Source organism: Cucumis melo, chromosome 8 (assembly GCF_025177605.1).
Source record: "Cucumis melo cultivar AY chromosome 8, USDA_Cmelo_AY_1.0, whole genome shotgun sequence".
Classification (NCBI taxonomy): Eukaryota; Viridiplantae; Streptophyta; class Magnoliopsida; order Cucurbitales; family Cucurbitaceae; genus Cucumis; species Cucumis melo.
Genome location: NC_066864.1, coordinates 9,752,235 through 9,774,484, shown reverse-complemented (window position 1 = coordinate 9,774,484; position 22,250 = coordinate 9,752,235). Strand labels below are relative to the sequence as shown.

Genomic DNA, 22,250 nt, shown 5'->3' with positions numbered 1-22,250 from the left:
AAGAGATTTCTACTACTAGCTCTACGACTAGAACCATGAGACCGCATACACTTCCAGTTATGCACGTTAAGGACTAGACTGTATAACACATGTAAATTAATGAGAGCATGATGTGACTGATGATGTTGGTTTTGTATGATGGCATGGTATAATGTGATGACGTGGCTTATTATGACTGTATGTTGGATATTGTGATGCGATGTGAGATGATGATTAGACTGATACGATTACATGATGATGTTATGTTTATGTATGCTATGGTTAGGGTACCTGTTAGCTTAGCCTATTAGAGTCGTACCTGCATGGGTATCCTTTCGGATCACCACCGATTTAGGACTGCGTAGTTCGACGGGACGCCAGTCTAGCATGGATATAGATATGATTCGAGTGATTCGACGGGATCCTCGTAGCCCGATTGTCTTAATGTTTCCTCCGGGTTCGCTACAGACAAGTATGTCCTAGGTGCTCCCCCGGAACACCGAAGACCAGATTTTCGTTCCTATGGGAGCGCATGTTGCACGTGTTCGGAAACGTGCTAGTTATTGAGTACCATTTTCAGGACTCTAATAGGAAGTTAACAGGCACCTAGTGGGACTAGTAGTGGGTCCCTTACTGAGTATTTTATACTCACTCTCTCCATGTCATGTTTTTCAGGTAGAGGCCGAGGTAGGGGCAAGGGCAAGCTAGCGAGCGACCAGAAGTGACCGTGGCGAGCCATAGGGATCTCTGCTTTCGCTTACACCCCGTTTTAAACATTAGTACTTGAGTTTTATTTTTCTTTACTTACTATTTTGTTTCTTTAAAAGTAGATAGGGCCCGAGTAGGATTTTAATATTTGTTTATATTTCGCACATTTCCCTTATTTGATTTTTATAAATAAAATTATGAGGTTTTATTCATTTTAACCAAACTTTGTGACTTAAATTATGGTATTTACATTTAGTAATGACTTCATCTCAGTATAAGGAGTTGGGTCTTTACATAAGGTGACACGTGTAAAGTGTGGAAGTGACCCTTGGAGGTGAAAGGTTGCTAGAAATAGGACCAAAGACCAGAAGAAAAGGAAAATGAATGCTAAATGTTTTACTTAGTTGCTTAAAGAAGATTTTAGATTGTTGAAAACCTGGATGAGGAAAACCACCAGTGAAGAAGAGGAAGCAGAAAGCCAAAGGGAGAAAGAGTTGAAGCTAAGTGTTATCGTGAGTGATCCTTTAAGACGAATGTTTGTCCGTAAATGTTGTCTTCAATGAATAATCATTTTAAATGAATGCTTGTTGTTTATTATAGAAACGTTATACGTATGATCTTTACAAATAAAAGGAAATATTTTATGAATGTTTGTATGAAAAGATTTCTTATCAAATCATTTTGTTGATGTCTATTGTGTGATATTGATAGTATATGTGACCAGTTGATCTAATGTCTCTCATTTTGATGTTGGTGTTGTGTATGTAACGAGTAGTGGTGATTGACCTATTGCAAGACGCTAGTGAAGTGAATCCCAAGTCTGAGCGAGTTTGAGTTGTGTTCTTAATGCTAGATGCTGGTAAATGTGAGTCTTAGATCTAGGTGAGGAATGAAATAAGAAACGCTAGCGAAAGTGAATCCCAGGTCTATCGTGTGATGCTGGTGAAGTGAATCCTAGATCTAGGCGATGAGACACTAGTGAAAGCGAATCCCAAGTTTAAGATGAGATTGAGATTGCTATGAGACGCTAGTAGAAATTTTGATTCAATTGTGTGATACTGGTGAAAGTGAATCCCAGTTCAATCGCGTGATGCTGGTGAAAGTGAATCCCGAGTCTAGGCGATAAGATGCTTGTGAAAGCAAATCCTAGGTCTAGGTGATTAGATATGAATGGGAAAATCTCAAGTCTCGACGGTGATTGATGACTATTCATTGAAATGAGCATGTAATGTTGTTTCACTCATCATGTTTGTATATGAGTTAAGAATTTGTGGTGATTCATTAAAATACTTATGTCCTAGAGATTAAAGATTGTTATTGTTGATTTTTTTGTATTCCCTAAAGGTCGTCTGATTCTTCAAGGTTGGTAAGGCCGAAGGCGACGATGAGTGTGAAAGGACTGAGCTAAGGAAAGCAAGCCTTAAATATTGTCCCAGAAATGGTTGTTGGGCGACCGAGGAGAATGATGAAAATAAGGTTCTTACACCTCTAAATACCTTGTTGTAAGGAGCAGCATTTCAATGGATGAAGAAAGACTTATGGATCAAAACTTAGGTTTATTTATGTGCCTTGCGAGAAAAAGGGATGTAATTGTTATGTGTGAACTTCATGTAAACTCTTAAGTTAATAAAGAAAAAAGTTATATTTATTCCACTACATTATTATTTGTATTTTATTTCTTAGTAAACGATTTGTGTAATGGCAAGAGTACTAGGCGATGATGTAAAGTCTAAAGGTTACATATTTTCTCGCTGCGATAAGTAAGTCTCTAAGATTCGAGGTGAAGGCTTTGTAATTAGACGAGTTGAAGTGAATTGTTCTGCTTACTAGGCGTTCATCGTGTCATCTTGCGATGAGGTACGGGATCGGTGTCTAGGTGACACATCCTCATCTGGTCGTAGGAAGTGGCGTTTGGGGTAGGGCGTGAGTATCGTATCACGGGATAGGGCTTCCATGCCTAGTTTATCATTTTCGTCATAGTGATAGCAACTGAAAGCGAAAGTTTGAGATAAATTTTTTAGTTTGATATTCATTTATGTTAAGAATTAATCGTTAAAGATTTACAGTTCAAAAGCAAGATTTATAAAATAGTCACCAACTAGACTATTTAGCTCACCCTTTTCCAATATTTTCCACTTTCTAGGAAGAGATCGTGATTTGTAAGCCTTATCAGTTGTCTCCAATCTACTGTACTAATTTGCTATTAGGTTTGTTACTTTTAGTTAGTATTTTTAGTTAAGGTCATGCCATCTACATATGTTTAAAGTTAGGTTAGTCAAGTTGTTTAGTTTACGTTTGGTTTAAGGTGTTGTCTGTACTTAATGACATATAGTCTTAACCAGTTCTTATAAGCTATGTAACAAAGTTTGTTTAATCTATGGGTATTGTTTAGGCTCAATGCTTAAGTTTTAAAGTGTTGAAGTTGTTTACACTACAAGAAATAACAAAAATGATAGATAACGAAAAACACCATAATAGACTTTTTATAGCGTTTTTCAAGAGTCCTGACAGCCCATGTTATTAAAAGTCTGGGTCTTTTTATAGCATTTTTTCAAAGCTATAACTAGTGCTATCGTAGAGTTTGAAGATATAGCTTATATACGTTGCTATAAAAACATTTGATACAGTTTTTCGTTAGAGCTATAATAAGTTAATATAGCTTAAATAATGTGTTATCTTTAAGATGTAATAGCGCTTTCTCGACTCTATAGTATAGTATTTATAACTATAATTTTCAGCTATAATAGCCTTTTTTCGATGCTATAGTATAGTATTTAAAACTATTATTTTCAGCTATAATAGCATTTTCTCGATGCTATAGTATATTGTTTATAACTATAATTTTTAACTATAATAGCCTTTTTCGACAGTATAGTATTTATAGCTATAATTTTCAGTAATAATGCTATTTAATCGTTTTCACTCAAAATATAAGTAACATTTTTCTCAAAAATCTATAAAACCATTCATAATGTACTAAAATTACCAAACAATGTAGTCATTCTAAATGTACCAACCATACACATTACCAATCAAAATACACATATTAGTAAATAATGTATGAACCACACAAATTAACCCTCAAAATACAAATAAAGTTCATCATAAGTCTACAAGCAAAGTTCGTCATAAGTGTACAATTTTTAGTCCTCTAGTAAGACGACTCCATTTCATTCACCTACATAAATTTATAAAACATATATTAATTAAACAAGTATAGAAAATCTTTAACAAATGTAGAAAAAAAAATATTAGAATTAGACAACATACTAATGATCACTTTATCAGATGGCCATGCAACTGTACTTCCCAAAGCTTCTTCAATACATGTCATTTCTGATGTTGGCCTCCACAAATATGCGTTTGGTTTCTTTGCTACATCAACCCATACTCTAATTGCATGTGGACCAATAGGAACATGATGGACCAGAGCAGTTGAATCATTAGAAGACCATCTTCCTTCAGCAACAATCTCTCCCGAGCCATATTAATCTAATAACTTGCACTTAGTTTGACTGTTGTTATTGATACTCTATGAAAAGACAAATATGAGATACTAGAATAAGAAGATAATGACATCATAAACAATTTTCATCCTATTACAAATAAATTTACCGATGGAGAAGGCATTGGAGGAATATTTAGTCGCTTAAGCACACTTACAGTAGCATTTGAAAGTTCCTCACTTGGTTCAGTCTATGATAATCACATATGAAACCAAAAATATAGTTAACTACTATGAGAAAAAAAAAGAATCTAAGTTAGTAAAAGAAAAAAAGAAATACATGTTTCTTTAAATAAGATAACATAAGTGCTTTCATTTTAATCATTTCATCTTTCATTGTTTTCATTTCTACCATTTCTTCCTTCATCTTCAAATATTCTTTTTCAAGAACCTTATACTTGTGGTCTTGTTGAGACAAAAGAGATAGGTTTGAACGAGTCACACCAAACCCAAATCCTCTTACATGACCATGATCGGGGCCAAGAACTTTACTTAAAGCATCATCAACCACGTTTGTTGTTGAAACTGTCGTCTCAGCCTCAGTTTGTTCAATACGCTCCTAGTAATATATAAACAAACAGACCTTAACAATTCTTAAAAATCTAAGCTGCTGTAACTTAGAGCTATTGTTTTAAGCTACTATTTTATTAAAGATCTAAGCTACTGTTTTAAGCTACTGTTTTATTAAAGATTTAAGCTGCTGTAACATAATTCTTAGTGGACTGTAGGTATTTTGGCTTGCTGTTTTGTAACTTTTACCTACTGTTTTGTAACTTTTACCTACTGTTTTGTAACAATATATATACACTCATAGCAATATATGAACACATATCTAACATTATGCTTAGTCAAAGTGATGTTCAGCAATTCTTTAATACAAGTTGTTCAGCAATTCTTTAATACAAGTTGTTGTTGTTGTTGTTGTTGTTTACTGTTTGATTGGTGGTGTGTTGTAGGTTTGGAAAGATGTGGGAAAAGTTGTAAGCTAAGATGGATAAACTACTTGAGACCTAATTTGAAGAGAGGAATGTTTTCACAACAAGAAGAGGATTTAATTATCAGTCTCCATGAAGTTTTGGGAAACAGGTGAATTTAGGTTTGAATTTGAATTGAAAAGCCAGAAATGGTTTTGTTTTGCCCTCTGTTTTTTAAGATTTTTTATTTGGGTTTTGTGTAGGTGGGCTCAGATAGCAGCTCAATTGCAGGAAGAACAGACAATGAGATAAAGAATTTTTGGAATTCATGTTTGAAAAAGAAGCTGATGAAGCAAGGAATTGATCCAGCAACTCACAAGCCATTGGAGGAAAACATGGAAGCCATTAAAGATGAGAAGAAGAACAGTACTTATAATAACGAGAAGCCAAAAATGGAAGCTATTCATCATCATCATCATCTTCATGGAAATATTTCCAAGATCAACGAAGAATCATCACAACATTTTGTTAACAAGATTGAATTTGATTCTCTCAGCTCTTACTTAAACGGTGAGTACAATAACAATTCACAATTTGCATCAGTACAATACAATTCCAATATCAGATCATATGATCAAAACTTTTTCTATTCAAATTCAAGTATTGGGATAGGAAGTTATTCAAGTTGTGAACATGGGAACGTGTCAAGAACAGATTTTTCTGAGAATTCAGCATCTGGGTTGACTTCATTTTTTATGAATGAAGTAAAAGAAAGCTCAAGTAATAATAGTTCAGTAGTGAGTAATTATTCAGGGTATCATATGAACAATAATCCAGGTGAAAACAACAACAACAACAACAATGAAGGTGGATTTTCATGGGAATCTGAGAACAAGCTCGAGAATTTGTTAGAGTTTCAAACAAATCAAATGAAGAACTTGGAATTCAAAGGAAGTTCTTCTGTTGAAGAATCAAAGATCATTCAAAATCAAATAAATTCAGCAACTTTTGGAAGCTATCATCCTTTAATGTCAATGTCAGAAAATGAAAGAGCAGGAAGTTTTGGAATCGTTCATCACAAATGAAATGTAAAATAAAAATATGATTTTTGGTTGAATATCAAAAATCATTAGAAAAGCTAAAATGCTAACAATTGACCTTGAACAACTCCAACTGACCTTGGCTTCTGATCATTTTAAAATGCTAATAACTTTAAAAAGTGTATCTTGTTTTTTGCTTTAATGTATATTCAATTCATCCATCCCCTTCAACCTTTGTAGCAAATTTGGTTAAAAATTCTCTTACTTCTATTTTTAATGGTAACAAGGATGATGAACTGCAAGCTGACATTGAAGGTGGAAATGGGGACATATTAACTACTGTCCAAATAGATAAACTTAGTAAATATTTAATTATCGCGAGTCATGTAGCCATGAACCAATTAGTGTATATCGAATTGTGCACCTGAATAATCCAGAAACAAAAAGTGAAGGAAAAAACAGTTGTCGATGGTCAGACTGGACACGGTAATGATGGAACAGTAGCTAATAGTGAGAAGGTGAGTTTTCCTTTTGTATAAGAATCGATTATAGGACCAAGGTATGGTTGTCTATTTATTGTTTTATTACTTTTTTTTTTTTTGGAATATAAAGTTTAACGTTTAAATTCTTGCAGGAAGATGGCATCAATGCTGAGCTAGCCTTGCTCCTTCTGAAGATGCAATTGTTGATTCTCTTTTAGAGAAGGAAGAAAAAGAAATTGCTTTTGGTAATTCAAGAGGGAAGAACTTAATAGGACACTGTGCACCATTTCTTTCCAAGCTTCGCAAAAATTTTAACTTGATGCATAAGGTGAATGTTTGCGACCTGTTTCATATCTATACAGCTATACTATAGATGAATAGTTTATATTACCCTTTAAATTATTCAATTATTCGAGTCTTGTTATTATTTATTAAAAATAATTTACATTGTAAAAGTTGATATTATATTACAAACAAGGTTAAATTGCAAGTTACAGTAATCTTTTTCACTAGGAATTATGTACCAATGCATTGAAGAAATATGGTGTTGGTTCATGTGGTTCTCATGGGTTTTATGGGACAACAGTAGTCTTCTTTATTGTTATAATATGTTTTCTTTATTAGGTAATTAGTCATTTGTCTTGTACTATCATTAATAATTGTTGTTTGGTCACCTCTATAGTATGATATGGTTCGATTTATAAAACATCAGTAGATTGAAACTGTCAGGTAACTCACATAAACTTAAAATATTTTTCTAAGCTTTATTTCAAGTTCAATAGTTTTTTAAATATTTTTGGGTACTGTTATTCATGTTGCTGCAGGGGGTTTCAATTTAGTTCTCCTGGTTACCACTACTTACTAAGTGAAATAAAAGAGAGTTCATTAGGAAAAAAAAGGTTCCATCGATGCTTGTGATGCTGGAGTACGTTACTAACCCATTTGAGTACGTTATTAACCCACTTCCATTTCGTCTTTCTCAACTGCTTCTAGTTTTTTGGTTCTTCATCATCATCAGTTCCAGATTCTCGAAGGCCCATAACATTATTTTTGTTTATATGATTCTCTAAATACTTATTAATGGGCTAGATTTTGAGTGCTTTCCATCACAATTTTTATTTGATAAGAGGCCCAGGTGTGGTTGCTTTAAAGCCTGTTGTTAAGTTCACATGCACACCAACTGTTTGTAGAAATGTTAGGTATTTTTCTTTTCCTTATTTGTGGAACTACAGATTAAAATATTTGAATTTAACATTCTGAGCTTAGTAGCTTAGAGTTTTTTTTTTTTTTCTTTTTTGATTTAGTAGCTTGGAGTTTGATTTTAACATTTCAATGTGTATTATTCAGTGTTTATATTACATTAGTACGTAGTTTTCTCTTTGTCTAGCTTGAGATGCTAATTCTTCATGAGATTTATGCCTTCTCTCTTTTGTAGGCATTTTCATCCTCCATGTGCATTATGAACTTACCTACTTTCCATTTTGCTTCTTTACTATAACACCATCTTTCAACACTGAAAACAACTCAAGCAAAGACATAGAAACTTCACTTACTTAGTTCTTATGATTGTAAACTCATAATCATTGGTTTTCAAATGATTTACCGAATTGCTTAACAAACACTTTGCAGGTGGAGGTGAAAATATTCCAAATCCTTGCCACTTACAATGGTCATTATGGAAGAATGCCTTGTTGTATATCTGAGAGAGCAGGTAGATCTTTGAATCTCTTATGCTGAACTTTAGATTTATAGTATGTGTGGTTGATATTTAGATATTATCAATTAAACATAACTACTGTAGGTGGATTACATTGGCAAACATGTTTTTTTTTTAAAGTTGATGAATGAATGGAGATTGATAGATGAGCTAGCAGTCTTACATGCTGTTTATTTGCTAGGATCAGGTATTTGTTAAACATTCTATTGTATGAGCCAGATTTAATTTTGCCAGTTTGTTTGCAGATCGTTGGCAATATCTTCATATTTTCAGCGGATCTGCGGCAGCACTTTAACTATGATTTTCAATAAACTGGACAAGGGAGAAACGTGGGATGATGATTTTGAGTTGAATACTATATTACAGGTGCACTATTGTCTTTAAAAGATTCTCACCCTCTAGTTGTGGGTCATCTTGTTTACATAATCTAAAACTATCGAATAGCATTCTTATGGTTATGATAAGTTATAGTTAGTGGTTATTTGAAATGGTCTTAAAATATTTAGTGGTTATATAAACGTGCATAATATTTAGTGGTTATTTAAAATGGTCTCAAATAATCATCATAGTTGTGGGTGTTTTTTCTCTTAAATAAGTTCTTCTTCTGCTTCCTAACTTCAAGTTACAACACTAGGTTCTTTCCATTATGTTTTTTTTATACTATTCTCAGATACATTGCTCTTTTTCTTTTAGTAGGTCAAAATTTGGTGCACAAGACATTAGGGAATTACTTACTGACTTCAAATTGATTACTTTAGCCTCATCCATCTTGGACCTTGGTTGTGCTCCTAGTGCCTGGATTCAAGTCTCATTTCTCCACTCTTCACCTTCCATTCCCTTGCTAACTTTTCATTTCACGTATAAAGTTTTGTTTGTTTTAGGTAGCTTGCTAGAGTATGGGGCCTTCCAGAAATGGAGCCTCTGTTTTTGGTATTGATATGAAGGTGAACTATTTATCTTCTTTTAGGTTACATGATTATGTTGGATCTCATTTATCAGAAAGTTTTAATTTGTGAAAGAAAATGTGGTTTTTGCAGAAAGGTTCCTCATGTGCATTGCAATTCAAGGGTATAAATTGTTTGTGCTGATGTTATGAACCTTCCCAAAAGCAAATTTAAGGTTCCTCATGTGCATTGCGATTCAAGGGTACAAAGATGCCACATTTTTTTTCAAACCTGCCTTGGTAGAACTTTTGGATATTGTTTGTAGAATGATTGTTGAAGTCATATCAAGTTGAAAGCTAAGCGATTATGTAGATGGTCAGGCGACCGTTGAAGGTTGAAGGCTGAGAAGGTGTTTAAGATTTCTAATTATTTAAGTATTGTATTAGGATTTTTTTTCATGTACTGTTGTAGAATGTATATATAAACACAACATTAAGATTTCATTTTGTGTATACAAATGTAAAGAACAAATATTATAGTTTCTAAAATAATATTAATTTCACTGATTTTTTGGCATGAAGAAAATATTTATCTACATGGACCCAACGTCAGTCTATAAAAAAATGGACAATAATGAAACAATTTAATAAAAATAAATTTGAAAAATTGGGTCCATAACAAAACAAATATGTCGTTTTTAAATGGACATTAAGAGGCCTTTAATGTCGGTTCTAACCCGACATTAAAGACACCTTTAATGTCGGTTCTAAACCGACATTAAAGGTCAACCGACATTAAAGGTCTTCAATAACACCATCAAAGATGTCGGTTTATAACCGACATTGAAGGCAGAATAATGCTCGCAAAGATGTCAGTTGTCAGCCGACATTACCAGCATTAAAGGCCAAATTTCTTGTAGTGCACCTGCGTTTAACAATTACTAATTGACCGCATATAAACAATTGGTTCTCGTAACAAGATATTACTATCTATGTAATGCGGGTTATTCAAACTCGGAGGGATTTCTCACCCCATACAAAGGCCAGAGGTACCACTTGCAAAAATGACTTGGCGTTGGAAATGCATCAACCATTGCAAAGAAATACTTCAACAAGAAACACACATCCGTAAGAAATGTCATTGAGCGCCCGTTCAGTCTTCTGAAGAGTCACTGGGCAATATTTTGTGGGAAGTCGTACTATCCCCTCCAAGTGCAATATCGCACCATCCTAGCATGTTAACTGCTGCACAATTTGATTAACAGAGAAATGACAAATGGCGAGACTTAGACAACATTAACGAGGGAGATTCGACATACGCAATGACCACCACAAGAGATGACATTCAGTACATTGAGACCACAAATGTGTGGTCTCAATGGTGGGATGAATTAGCTGAAGCGATGTTCACTAAATGACAGTTGTGTAACGCATAGCTAAAATCATTTCAAATTAGAACCCCTCCGTTGTATGGAAATTTAAATTAACTCTACTCTTTAATTTAAATATCGAATGTATGCGTGCATGATTTATAGCAATGGAAAAATAGAAATTAGAATGATATGTCCTAATATTGTTTCGCCTTTTGTCTCTTCAATGTGAAAATTCTAAATTGCTAACATGATTCATGTATTTGTTATCATTTATCATTGTCAGCTATGGCAAGCTCATCTCGTGCCCCCAAACATTTAAGAACGAAGGAGGAGGAGGGCACTCTAGTCGAGTGTTTAGTGGAGTTGCTATCCGCCAGCGGGTGAAAGTCGAACAACGATACATTCCGACTAGGTTACCTGGCCTAACTTGTCTTTATGATGGCAGAAAAGTTGCCTAGATGTCGTGTCTAAGTCACTATTGTAATAGACTGTAGAATTAAAACACTGAAGCAGACCTTCCAGGCTATCGCAGAAATGTGTGGATCATTGTCCAGTAGGTTCAGATGGAACGATGAGGCAAAATGCATCATTGTCGAGAAGGAAGTTATCGACAACTAGGTTAAGGTAAGGAAACTAATAAAAACATGACAATACTTCCACAATGTACTTTCATTGACCATTTTTCATATGGTAGTTTCAAGTGCTCATGTTTTTTATGCAGTCACATCGTACAGTGAAGAGCCTCCTTAACAAATCGTTTTCCTATTACAATGAACTTGTGTATGTGTTCGGGAGGGATAAGGCGATGGGTCTAATGAGCCTATCGGGTACAAAGGGTTTGACATGTTGGATGGAAAGGATATGGAGTTTCCCACCATGTACAACCAAGGGATTGACATGTCCTAGGATGATATACGCGCCTCGCGACCTGGTCGCGCGTTCGATGGTAGAACCAAATCTAGCGGATCAAAGCAAAAGAGTGGAAGCCACAGGGAAAGGGAGGAGGAGAGGGTGAGATTAAGATGATAAATATAGTGCTGGGGTGTGCGAATGACTAATTGAAGGCCATTGTCGAGTGGCTTGTGGCGCCCTTGGCAATGACACGCAGTTCGCCAGGAATTCCTACGCCTATTACGTGCAATACCCAACCTGAGTAGTTTAGACAGGGCAATTTGCCAAAGGGTACTCATCCGCAATATGGACGACATATATAGTTTCATTGAGATGACTGACGGAGAGAGGAAGAATTACTGCAGAGTCCTCCTACCAGACGACTCCATATAGTTTCTCTACTTCCACTGGCTTACTTGATGTTTTCTTACTTCACTAAGTATATGATTTGTATTGTTCTTTGTAATTTTATTTTATCAAAATATTTTTGTACTTACTTTTTTTCGATGTGTATATGATTTCTACTATTTTATGAAACTACTTTTTGTAATGTTCTAGTATCGAAGTTTGGTTTAAGAAGTGTTGGTTGAAATGAAGGCAATTTGTACAGTGTGTGTAACATTTCTAAAAAAATGGCGTTTAAGTGCTATGTAATAAGTAATTGAAGTCGCCATTATAAATATGATCATATGTGTTAAGCACGTAAGCAAAGATGTTAAAAACAAATGTAGGACGCACTCCATAATTACAAATACGCAATTGCTAGTTTTTATTTGTTCAAAATTTCTTGGAATAAAATTAGTTGAATTTGTAAAGAAATTATTGGAAAATTGGTGAAGTGTATTTACTAATTTTGGACGCTTTCGGAATAAAACAATATGCAATATAATTTTTTTTGTACATGTATAATGTGAATTGGAAAAAAATAATAAGTAAAAAAAATTTCAACCCTACCCACATAACACTTCCACTAAACACATCTTATCATAACACTACATACATAACCCTTCTCCCTAACACATCTTAGTCATAACAGTATCATAACCCTTTCCACATAACCCTTCCCCCAAACATCTCTTATCATAAAACTATCTTTCTAAACTCTTCCCTCAAATAAGGGTTATAATAAAACTAGGTTTATCATAACATTAGTTTTATCATAACTCTAACCCTTCCATAACTCAACCCTTCCTCCAAACGGCTCCTAATTAATAAAGTTTATCGATGGCTAACATCCAAATTTTTTCAGTTTAGCTTACCCAAAATTTTAAGGTTGAAACTAATTCAACCTTTGATGGAGAGTATATAAATTAATCCTTCCAACTTATTGGGAAAAGCCACAAAATTAACCTAAACATAAGGAAAATAACTAATGATTTTACTCAATAAAATTATCAACTAATTCATGATAAGCATGCAAACAACCAATCATACTTTTCATAGTAAGCATTCCCAAGTTACGCAAATCATTGTCCTTTACACATTCCATAATAACCTTAGACCAAACCAATAGCTACCCTTCATAAATTATCATTTCTTTAAAGGCTATCCTTCACAATTACTACAGTAACCTATAGACTATGCAAATAAGTGCCCATAACAATTATCACAATAACCAATAAGCTAAGCAAATAATTCAACTCGTAGCTCACAGTAAACCATCACAGTTAAGTATATTCAAATAATTGTCCTTTACACCTTAGCCTAATCTAATGGCTACCCTTCACAATTTAACAGTAACCTTAGACTATATAGATAATTCACCGTCACAAAAGATATCACAGACAATGCATATAGTTGTATCACCATTATTAATAGTAATCCATCCCTCAATTGGGGATCCAGTAGGAGAACCCTTACCTAAGGTTATGCTAAGTTCCTTGCTGCAAACGAAACCACAATTGTCCTATGCATAACCAAAATTAAATTAAGAATTTTGTCAACCATAATTATTAATTTAATTACCTTAGCTTACCAAATGCTTAATTAAATGGATGTTGAAAAATCCTTCAACCTTGATGAAACAATTTACCACTTAAATCCTCAAGTTTTGTCGAAGAGACATTCCAAAGGCATGCAACCAATGTAAATTCTAATAATAAACTTAATTTAGAGTCTCAATTAACCTTTAATCGATATTAAAATCTCACGTTAAAAACCCAAAACACTTACCTAACTCACAAAATCTTTCTCTTTTCTCACCAAACTCCGATCAAAATAACATCAAAAATTTTGAAATCTTAATAAAACAAGACAAATAGGTTGAGAAAAATATCTCAAATTTTAGAAGTCTAATAATGGGCTGGAAGATTTAGTGGCTAACTATGAGTGTTTAACTTTTTTGACAGACAAAGATGGAAAAGTACCTGGTAGATGAAGAGGGCCTAGCAAAATCCTTAGAAATTGACATTGTGAATAGCATAAACAAGAGGAAGACAACGCAACGGAGAACACATAGTCCAAGTGGAGGAGACAACACATCGAAGAGATGGAGATGGCGTGGTAGAGAGAAGCGGATGACTTGACAGACTTGCAGATGAAGAGACGACAGATAGATTTAAAATCTAAAATCAATATGAAATAATCATTTTAAAAAGATCATCCGACGCTGTAAAATAACACTCCGGAATTGGTAGTCTATTGTTCAGGAGATAGTCACCGTACTAATGTGAAATGAGATGCTCCAAAAGTAAGTCCTAACGACGTCCAAAGTTAGTGAACACTCCCAACACCTGTTGTACAACATTGGGGATACCCTATCTCCCTATAACTTAATGCCAAACACTATTTTCTAGCATCGATAAAGACACTTTTTTCTTGTAGTGTAACCAACAAACTGCTTCCGTTTAGTCAGTCACTTTTATTTGTTCTTAGTACGAACACAAGAGCGAGAGAACAATAAGAGACAAAACTTGGAAGGAAAGAGATGGTTGCCAAATGGAAAGGGAGATGTCTTGAAGAGGCAATAGGGGTGTGACCGTTAGAGAGAAAGTAGCCATGACAACAACCGTTGTGATCTAACACTCAAGAATCAAAGGAAGAAACCCTACAATTATAAATGGTTAAATTATACACACCAATTAATATATATACACATATATGCATACATATATAAACAACGTTTTTAAAATAGAAAAAATATATCCATTGGTTTGGTGATCTAGGCCCTACCAACTTTGCGAACTAATCGATCAGTTGATTTTGCATGTTGCACGTTTGTCAATCCTAATGTCGAAATAGAACATTGACTTTGATTTGGTCAATTCAATAGACAATACTCATTTCCTAGATTAGACAAAAGCATCAACCAAAAACCCAAAAAATTTGGAGACTATAATAGATATTTAAAGAATTCAATGACTAGTTTCCTTTCTTCTAGCAAATATTTAGATAAAAAATAGTTATTTTGAATGAAAAATCTAAAGAGTCCAACATACAAAATGACGTTGAAATCTTTAATACTTATTAATTACATTTTATTTGTTTTTGTTTTCATCTCTCCGTACTTTTTTTTTAATAAGGAAAAAGTTAATTCATAATATATTTGTAAAAACAACGTACATCTAATGGTTCCTTTACAATAGGGTGGTAGTTATTTGAATGAGTAAGAACAAAACAACACTAAATAAAGAAATTTAGAATAACAAAGTAAAGTTAAGTCTATAATGGCCACCCACTTATTTAAAATACTTAAATTTCTGCCCATGGTTTTTATTTAAGAATAAGTTATATTGTTAGTATAATTTAGTAATAAATTATTGTACAATGAATGTTGGACCTTTACATAACGATGTTAAAACAAATATTACATTTGATAGCGTTATCGTATACTTTTTATAATCTTTTCAAAATGCTATTATAGTCCATGTTATTGAAAGTATGGTTTACCATATGAAAATGCTATAAAAAGTCAACTTTTGATAATATATTTAAAGAGACTTTCTATAGGGATTTAGGCATGCTATATACTATATATCTTTGGAAGTTTTTAATTTTTGTAGCTTTTTTCGATGTTATAAAAAAATTATAAAAAATTCATTTTCTCAGCACAAATTTAATATTATGAAAACATCTTACTGTATTATAAAAATGCGATGACGTACTTTAGTATCATTGTCTTATATATTTAACTCTAGGTTCATTTTAATCTTTATATCTTTAAAGTGTTCGTTTTGGTTATTGGACCTTCAACTTCAGTTCATTTTGGATAAAGTAATCTTAATGGACATCATCATCTTCTTGAAAAATTGTATATTTGATCCGATAAGGTCATTTTTATCGTTGTATACTATTTCACTGCCCTTTATTTTTATGTTTAAGAGATCAAAATTATTATTATTATTATTTGTTTCACAATTCCAGAATCAAATTGTACCAAATTTAAAAGTTGAGCTAAAAAGTACAAAGACGACAAGGAAGTTGTATTTCAACCTTTTAATTTTTATATTTCAAAAAGCACATTGTGTAAATTTCCAAGCACACATCAGGTAAAATAATGGTATCAACCTCTTCCCCTTTCCTTTCAATTTCATTTTCGAATTTTTCTTTTGTTTTTTTAAAAAAGGCCACCCACCGCCCAACCAAAAAAACTACATTCTTTCATTCTCCTTAAATTCTCCATTAATTATTAAAACAAAGAACAGTTCCTCAACAATTATTTTATACATCATATTAAAAAAAAAAAAATAGACAACTATTTAATAAAATACTTTTTTTTTTTAAAAAAAAAAAACAAATACCTAATTTCCCATATATATAAAAATAAATTTTTAAAATTAGTCCTTAACGGCGGATTCTTGTTACACTATAACGAAACTTCCTGGAAGCTGCCATGGCGGATCTCCCACTCTCTTCCCTTCCATTTAAGTCGGCATTTTCTCTCCTTCTCTTTCACCTCCATTTTCTCTTCTTCTTCTCCATTTTTCTCTTCTCTACCTTCCCCACTTTCGCCCATGATGAAAATCCCCAAAAGATTTAGCCCTAAACGACTCTTCCGATCCAAAAAGCATCAGTCCGCCGACGTATCCCGCTCCGATCCACCGTCTTTCGGCTCCGGTACCTCCTCCTCCTCTTCCTCTTCCGAGAACTTCTTCAAACCTAACTCCGTCAACACCGGTTACGGAACCCCGACTAGCGTTCTGGACTCCGACGTGAGGGAGAACGAAGGGGTTGTGACGAGGAAGGAATTGGAGGCGATTCTTAGCCGGATCGCGTCAGAGGAAGAGGTCGCGATGATGTTGAGCGAAGTGGATAGCGGGGGCGATGGGTTTATCCGGTTGGAGGAATTGATGGCTCGGGTCGGGTCAGGTGAAGCGGCGGGAGAATCGGAGCTCCGAGAGACGTTTGAGTTTTTTGACGCCGATCAGGATGGGAGGATAACGGCAGAGGAGCTTCACGGGGTTTTTAGATCAATCGGTGATGAGCAGTGCACATTAGAGGATTGCCGGCGTATGATAAGGGATGTGGATGAGAACGGGGATGGGTTTGTGTGTTTCGCGGAGTTTGTGCGTATGATGGAGCTGCAGAGATGAACGAATGAATGAGTGTACGGCTCTTGATACTTTTTTACGATGGACGGCTATGATGGGAGGGGATTGTGGTTTTTTTTTTTTTTTTTGGGTTTGAGTGTGTGCTATGTGTAATAGATATAGACACATGATAAAAATTGTGGTTTGGACCGCTTTTGGCCTCTCGTAAACAGGGATCCTCAATTTTATATGATTAATGAAATTATTGAATATGAAGTAAATGGGTATATATTTTATGTTTTTGGGATATTTTTCTAGTTCATAGAAGCAAGCAGCATTTTGGTCTTATTTCTTAAATTTTAACAATAAAAAAATATAACATTTACTTGCCAATTTCTTATTAAACGTGACAACAAGCAATAAATAGATGGTTGGAAATTTTTGTGTCGAACAAAATGGTGTTTGGTAAAGAGACCGTTGGAGATTATGATAGGATTCGTGCTTAGATATTTTATAAAATTTTGAGGCCAAAATAGTAACGCTCTTGATAGTTGAAACCTTCAACTTGCCTGTATTCCTATATTTTAGTCTTAGACAAGTGTGGAGAGGAAGGGGGATTTTTGTTCTACGGACACAAAGAAAGAGACATTTTTCAGAAACCCTTTCCCATCAATCTATTTCAAATCAAACTTTGATTGGGTTACATATTTTTGAGGTACCATTTCCTTTTTTCCTTTTTTTTTATGAAAAAAATATAATATTTAAATAAGTAATATAAATAATAAATTAAGTAATTGAGAAAACATAAAACTCTCCAAATTTCTGCCATAATTCAACCAACGTGTATCTTATAAACTCACCAAATGTCATTATTTATAGGTAGTTTTTATCACTACATTAGTACATCAGACACATAGCACAAACGAACACTATTGATAAAGATAATAGGACAGTTATTTTCTATATTATAAATATTATTTTTGTTTATTTGTAGAAGTTAAGAAATAAACACAATTTTCAATAATAAAAAAGACCGAAAGTGAAGAAAATTTATAGATTAAAGGATGACAGATTTAAACTTGAGATCTAAAATTGATGAGATAATTAGCTTTGTTTGATCACGTTTCAATTTTCTATTTTTTTTGTTTTTATTTCTAATTTTTCAAGACACGAATGTGTTTAATAACGTTTGTTTCTGGTTCTAAAATTTTAGGAACATTTCTAAAATATGGTTAGAAAATTTGCCTAAACAAAAAATATATATATACACACATATTATATAGTTTCTCTTGGTTTGTTTCCTATTTTTTGTTGTTCTATATATTTTCTCTCTCATCGGTAAGTCGAATTTCTTCCTCTCAAGCTAGGGTCACACATAAGTATCTTTTTTCCTTCAAATCTTACTCTCCATCAAATAGCAGTTACTCTCTTCTCCTTTAAAACAGCAATTCCCATTTCTGTTTGGTCGTCATTTGGGTTTCTCCGTCTAATTTTATCTCTAGTTTCTTTATGTGTTGGCTTAAACTTGGGAAGATTTTTGTGAGGGATTTGAGAGGTATATGTTGCAATATTTTTGTTGGGAATTCGAGTTTAGGGCTTGAATTTAGTTGATCTGTTGCGTCATGCTTATTTTTTGTTTTGATGGTATTTTATCAGTCTTCTTGGATTGACATTTCTTTTTGCTGGAATTGATGGTAGTATGCTAAAGTTAATGGTATCTTGGTGGTATTTCAGGTATGCTGAATTGATAGTAATTTTGCTGGAATGGATAGTATTTTAATGATATTTTGATCTATTTGGCATGTCTCAGTGTTTTTAGGTGTAGAGCAAGAAGGCAACTTTGTGCATGCCCTAAAGACCGGAAACAATAAATAAATTGTTTATGCTCTTAGTTGTAGCTGTTAAACCATGATATTCATTCAACGTAGAAAATCATGATACAAATAAATCCACATAGATCTAAAGAAATTTTCATTATATTCCAGATTAAGTATAGCCAACTTGATTACAATAACCATGATACATTCAATATAGAAAGTCATCTTTCTGTCACTACAACTTCACTCTATTTAAAAAGAAATTAATAGGTTATTTTATCATCACTAAACCCATAGTTCCTTGTCGAAGAATTATTATAAGTCTCAATTAATTCAACAATTAGATCATTGAAGTTATCGTATTATTAGTCTAGGGTTTATCTTTTTTAAGTGTAGGTATTCTTTGAGGGACAGTATGGGCTAATAAGACATGGGGATCGTATTGGAATTGGGACCCAAAGGAAACTTAGACGATATTCGCAATTTATTTACATCTAGTCCAAACTAATTGACTTTGTAAAAGTAGATAAAATCCTAAGCGTTAAGATAATCTATTGTTTGTGATTCTACTAGCTAGATACTCTCAATAACCAATTCATTTTTTATTAACAAGATTCTACAGTTTGATGGGTTAATAAGACCCTATGAATCAATTAAAACCTTAGATTCAGACTAGCACTACTACAAAAATTGGATTACTTGACGTTAAGACAGTGTCAAGTAAACGTTTACTTGACGTTTTTAAAAGCGTCAAGTAATCGACTGTCAAGTATAGTCTGATTACTTGACACTAAAAAACCGTCAAGTATACGTATACTTGACAGTACAACACCATCAAGTATACGTATACTTGACACTACAACACCGTCATGTATAAGTATACTTGACCCTTAAAAACCATCAAGCATACGTCTACGTGACACTAAAACACCGTCAAGTATATGTTTACTTGACACTAAACCACCGTCAAGTATCCATTTACTTGACACTAAAAAACCATCAAATATACGTTTACTTGACACTGTATTAACGTCAAGTAATCCATCAAAGTTCACCTTTTATGTGTCAAGTAATGTTGTATAGTTGACGCCTTATACGTGTCAAGTAAACATATACTTGACGTTTTTACATGTAAAGGAATATCGTATACTTGACATATATTTAACGTTATGTATAGTACTGTTTATTAATATATATTAAATATACAAATTTTTCATTTTCTGGTTCTTGCATTAGGTACATTTGTTTCAATAAAACATATCCATCAACAAAATAAAATTTTCAGAACTAGTATAGTTACGCAACAAGAAAATGACAAAATAATTAAGTAAACCAACAATAATTTCATTTGTTCTCACCAATGTCATCAACGATTACATAATTCCAATCCAAATATAGCCAACTAAAATTTCCTATCTGTGGCATATTCCAAAATCAACAATAATACTAGCTACCTTTTATATAACCAATAATAATAGCTATCTTGTATACCAAAACTAAAGTATTTATCCCCTTGCATCTATTGCATCATCTATAAGTATAATGACTATGAACAAAACGTTTACACAAAAAATGTTATGGGCATTCTCCTATGTTAGCCATTTACAAAATTAAGAAGAAGATCATATCTAGGTGTATCTATCATATGTATCGGGATAAAAATTCAGCCCACTCCACTCGTACTTCATCCAATTCAAGCTGTGAGTACGAGTTTCTTGTATCAATCTATAAAACATAAAAAGTCAAGTAGACACTTTGTTAAAAAAATAGTCATATTATAGTATTTATAACGTTACAATGTAAGTAGTTTAAAAACATACCGCATCAGTAATAATGCTTGTGTTCTTGCTCAAGATTTCGCGCATGTATCTCATGACATAATATCCACATTCAACAGTTCCTACCTGTAAAGGACACTATAACACAAAACCAAATAACAATGCATATTAGATTATGTGCTAAATTAAATTGTAAATAAATTTATAAATATATTTACCTTTACCACTTTCCAGAATGTTGTTTTTCTGGTCTTTTTCAAATTCTTCTGAGATTGGAAAATCGTCAAGGCCCTACATTTCCCAAAGTATAGTATAAATTAAAATGAACTAATTTCTTTAGTGATTAAAAATAAAGAAACATAAATATAGTTAGCTTACATATTCGTTACGTATTTAATATCATCTCGGGAGCTTGTTCTCAAGGAATCAAGATGGTACACCACATCATCATATGGATTAATAATTACTAATGACCAATGATCCCTAAATGAATTAAATATGCAAGTAATTAGTATTTCCATACTAATGCAAGTTTAAATTGATAAAAATTATACTTACCCAGGATTATAAGGAGCAACAACCAATTGATCTTGTTTGGAAGTCATTAATCTACTACAAAGGTTTCGAGCTCTAATCTCTTGAGTACTATGGCCAGCTGAAATAAGAGATGGATCTACAAAAACGTACTTTTAAACCTTCTTTAAATCAATAATGAGTGAGTATAAGTACCTACAATAAATTGTGAATATATATATCATGAAGAAGTAACATTTAATTGCATACATCAACTTACTACTAACTAAAAAGTGTGAATATATATATCATGAAGAAGTAACATTTACTTATGTAATATAAGCCACCATTGATAAAGTCTTAACTTTTTGCATGTTGCAAAAATTAATAACATCTTCTCGCAAAACATAACTCTTCGAGATATACCAAATAACTCAAGAGGTAGTTGAAATGAAAAACTAAACCCATCAACCATTACCCTTTCAGCATATCTAAGAATATACTTCAATTGTATTGGTAGATTTGATGGTTCGCTAGTAACTTCCACCTCCTTTGTCATCGGCCTTGAAGATTTTACCTAACACAAGTAAGTAACAATCTAAGAACTCATATACGTAAAATTGTTTGCTTACAATCCACCTTCACATTTACCTCATTTTTTGTCATCGACGTAGTAGCAATCACTTCCTCCTCTTTCACTTCCTCTTCTTCTACGATCTTCTTCTTTGATGTAAGAGATACCGGTGGTAAACTAGTAGCAATCCCTTTCTTCTCTTTAACTACATTTTCTAAACCTTTCTCCTAAAACCATCGATATTTTCAAAGCACAAGTAAATGATAGCTTCACTTTGATAAACAATTAATATTGTAACTTTACTTTAGAAACAAACATTTTACCTTCTCTTGGACTTTGCTCTTGGAGCAACTACCATGTTCCGATGTTAGGATGCTTTCAACTTTTTGTTCCAACTCTCGAATACGTTTACGAAGAGCTTCATTTTCATCAATAATTTGTTGGGTTGTATTCACCTTCTTTGACTTTCTTGGCTTTGCTTGATGAAAATAAACAGTAGGTGTAATGAAACCACCCACACCACGTACTCGTCCGTCATATTCTGGAGTACCCAACGCTTGAGTCAATGCATCATTGGGTGATTCCTCATTGGGTGCTTTATCCAAAAT

At 33.3% G+C, this 22,250-nt stretch overlaps 2 protein-coding genes across 2 annotated transcripts; both read left to right on the top strand.

Moving 5' to 3' along the window:
- Nucleotides 1-1,127: 1,127 nt before the first annotated feature.
- Nucleotides 1,128-6,846, top strand: LOC103497254 (uncharacterized). The gene is made up of 6 exons (XM_051088439.1): nucleotides 1,128-1,199; nucleotides 5,149-5,172; nucleotides 5,370-6,176; nucleotides 6,434-6,487; nucleotides 6,584-6,664; nucleotides 6,781-6,846. The coding sequence occupies exons 1-6, from the start codon at nucleotides 1,128-1,130 to the stop codon at nucleotides 6,844-6,846; spliced, it is 1,104 nt and encodes a 367-aa protein (XP_050944396.1).
- Nucleotides 6,847-16,081: 9,235 nt separating this feature from the next.
- On the top strand, nucleotides 16,082-17,241 carry LOC103497255 (probable calcium-binding protein CML36). Its single transcript, XM_008459367.3, has one exon. It carries the CDS (start codon nucleotides 16,445-16,447, stop codon nucleotides 17,021-17,023), a length of 579 nt encoding a protein of 192 aa, XP_008457589.1. The 5' UTR covers nucleotides 16,082-16,444; the 3' UTR covers nucleotides 17,024-17,241.
- The last annotated feature ends 5,009 nt before the right edge of the window (nucleotides 17,242-22,250 follow it).

Excerpts from the sequence above, each read along its gene's own strand:
- LOC103497254 (XM_051088439.1), top strand. The coding sequence starts at position 1,128 with ATGAGGAAAACCACCAGTGAAGAAGAGGAAGCAGAAAGCCAAAGGGAG. Across the intron at positions 1,200-5,148 it reads AGTTGAAGCTAAGTGTTATC|GTTTGGAAAGATGTGGGAAA; the intron begins GTGAGTGATCCT and ends GGTGTGTTGTAG. Across the intron at positions 6,177-6,433 it reads GAGCAGGAAGTTTTGGAATC|GATGATGAACTGCAAGCTGA; the intron begins GTTCATCACAAA and ends AATGGTAACAAG.
- LOC103497255 (XM_008459367.3), top strand. The coding sequence starts at position 16,445 with ATGATGAAAATCCCCAAAAGATTTAGCCCTAAACGACTCTTCCGATCC.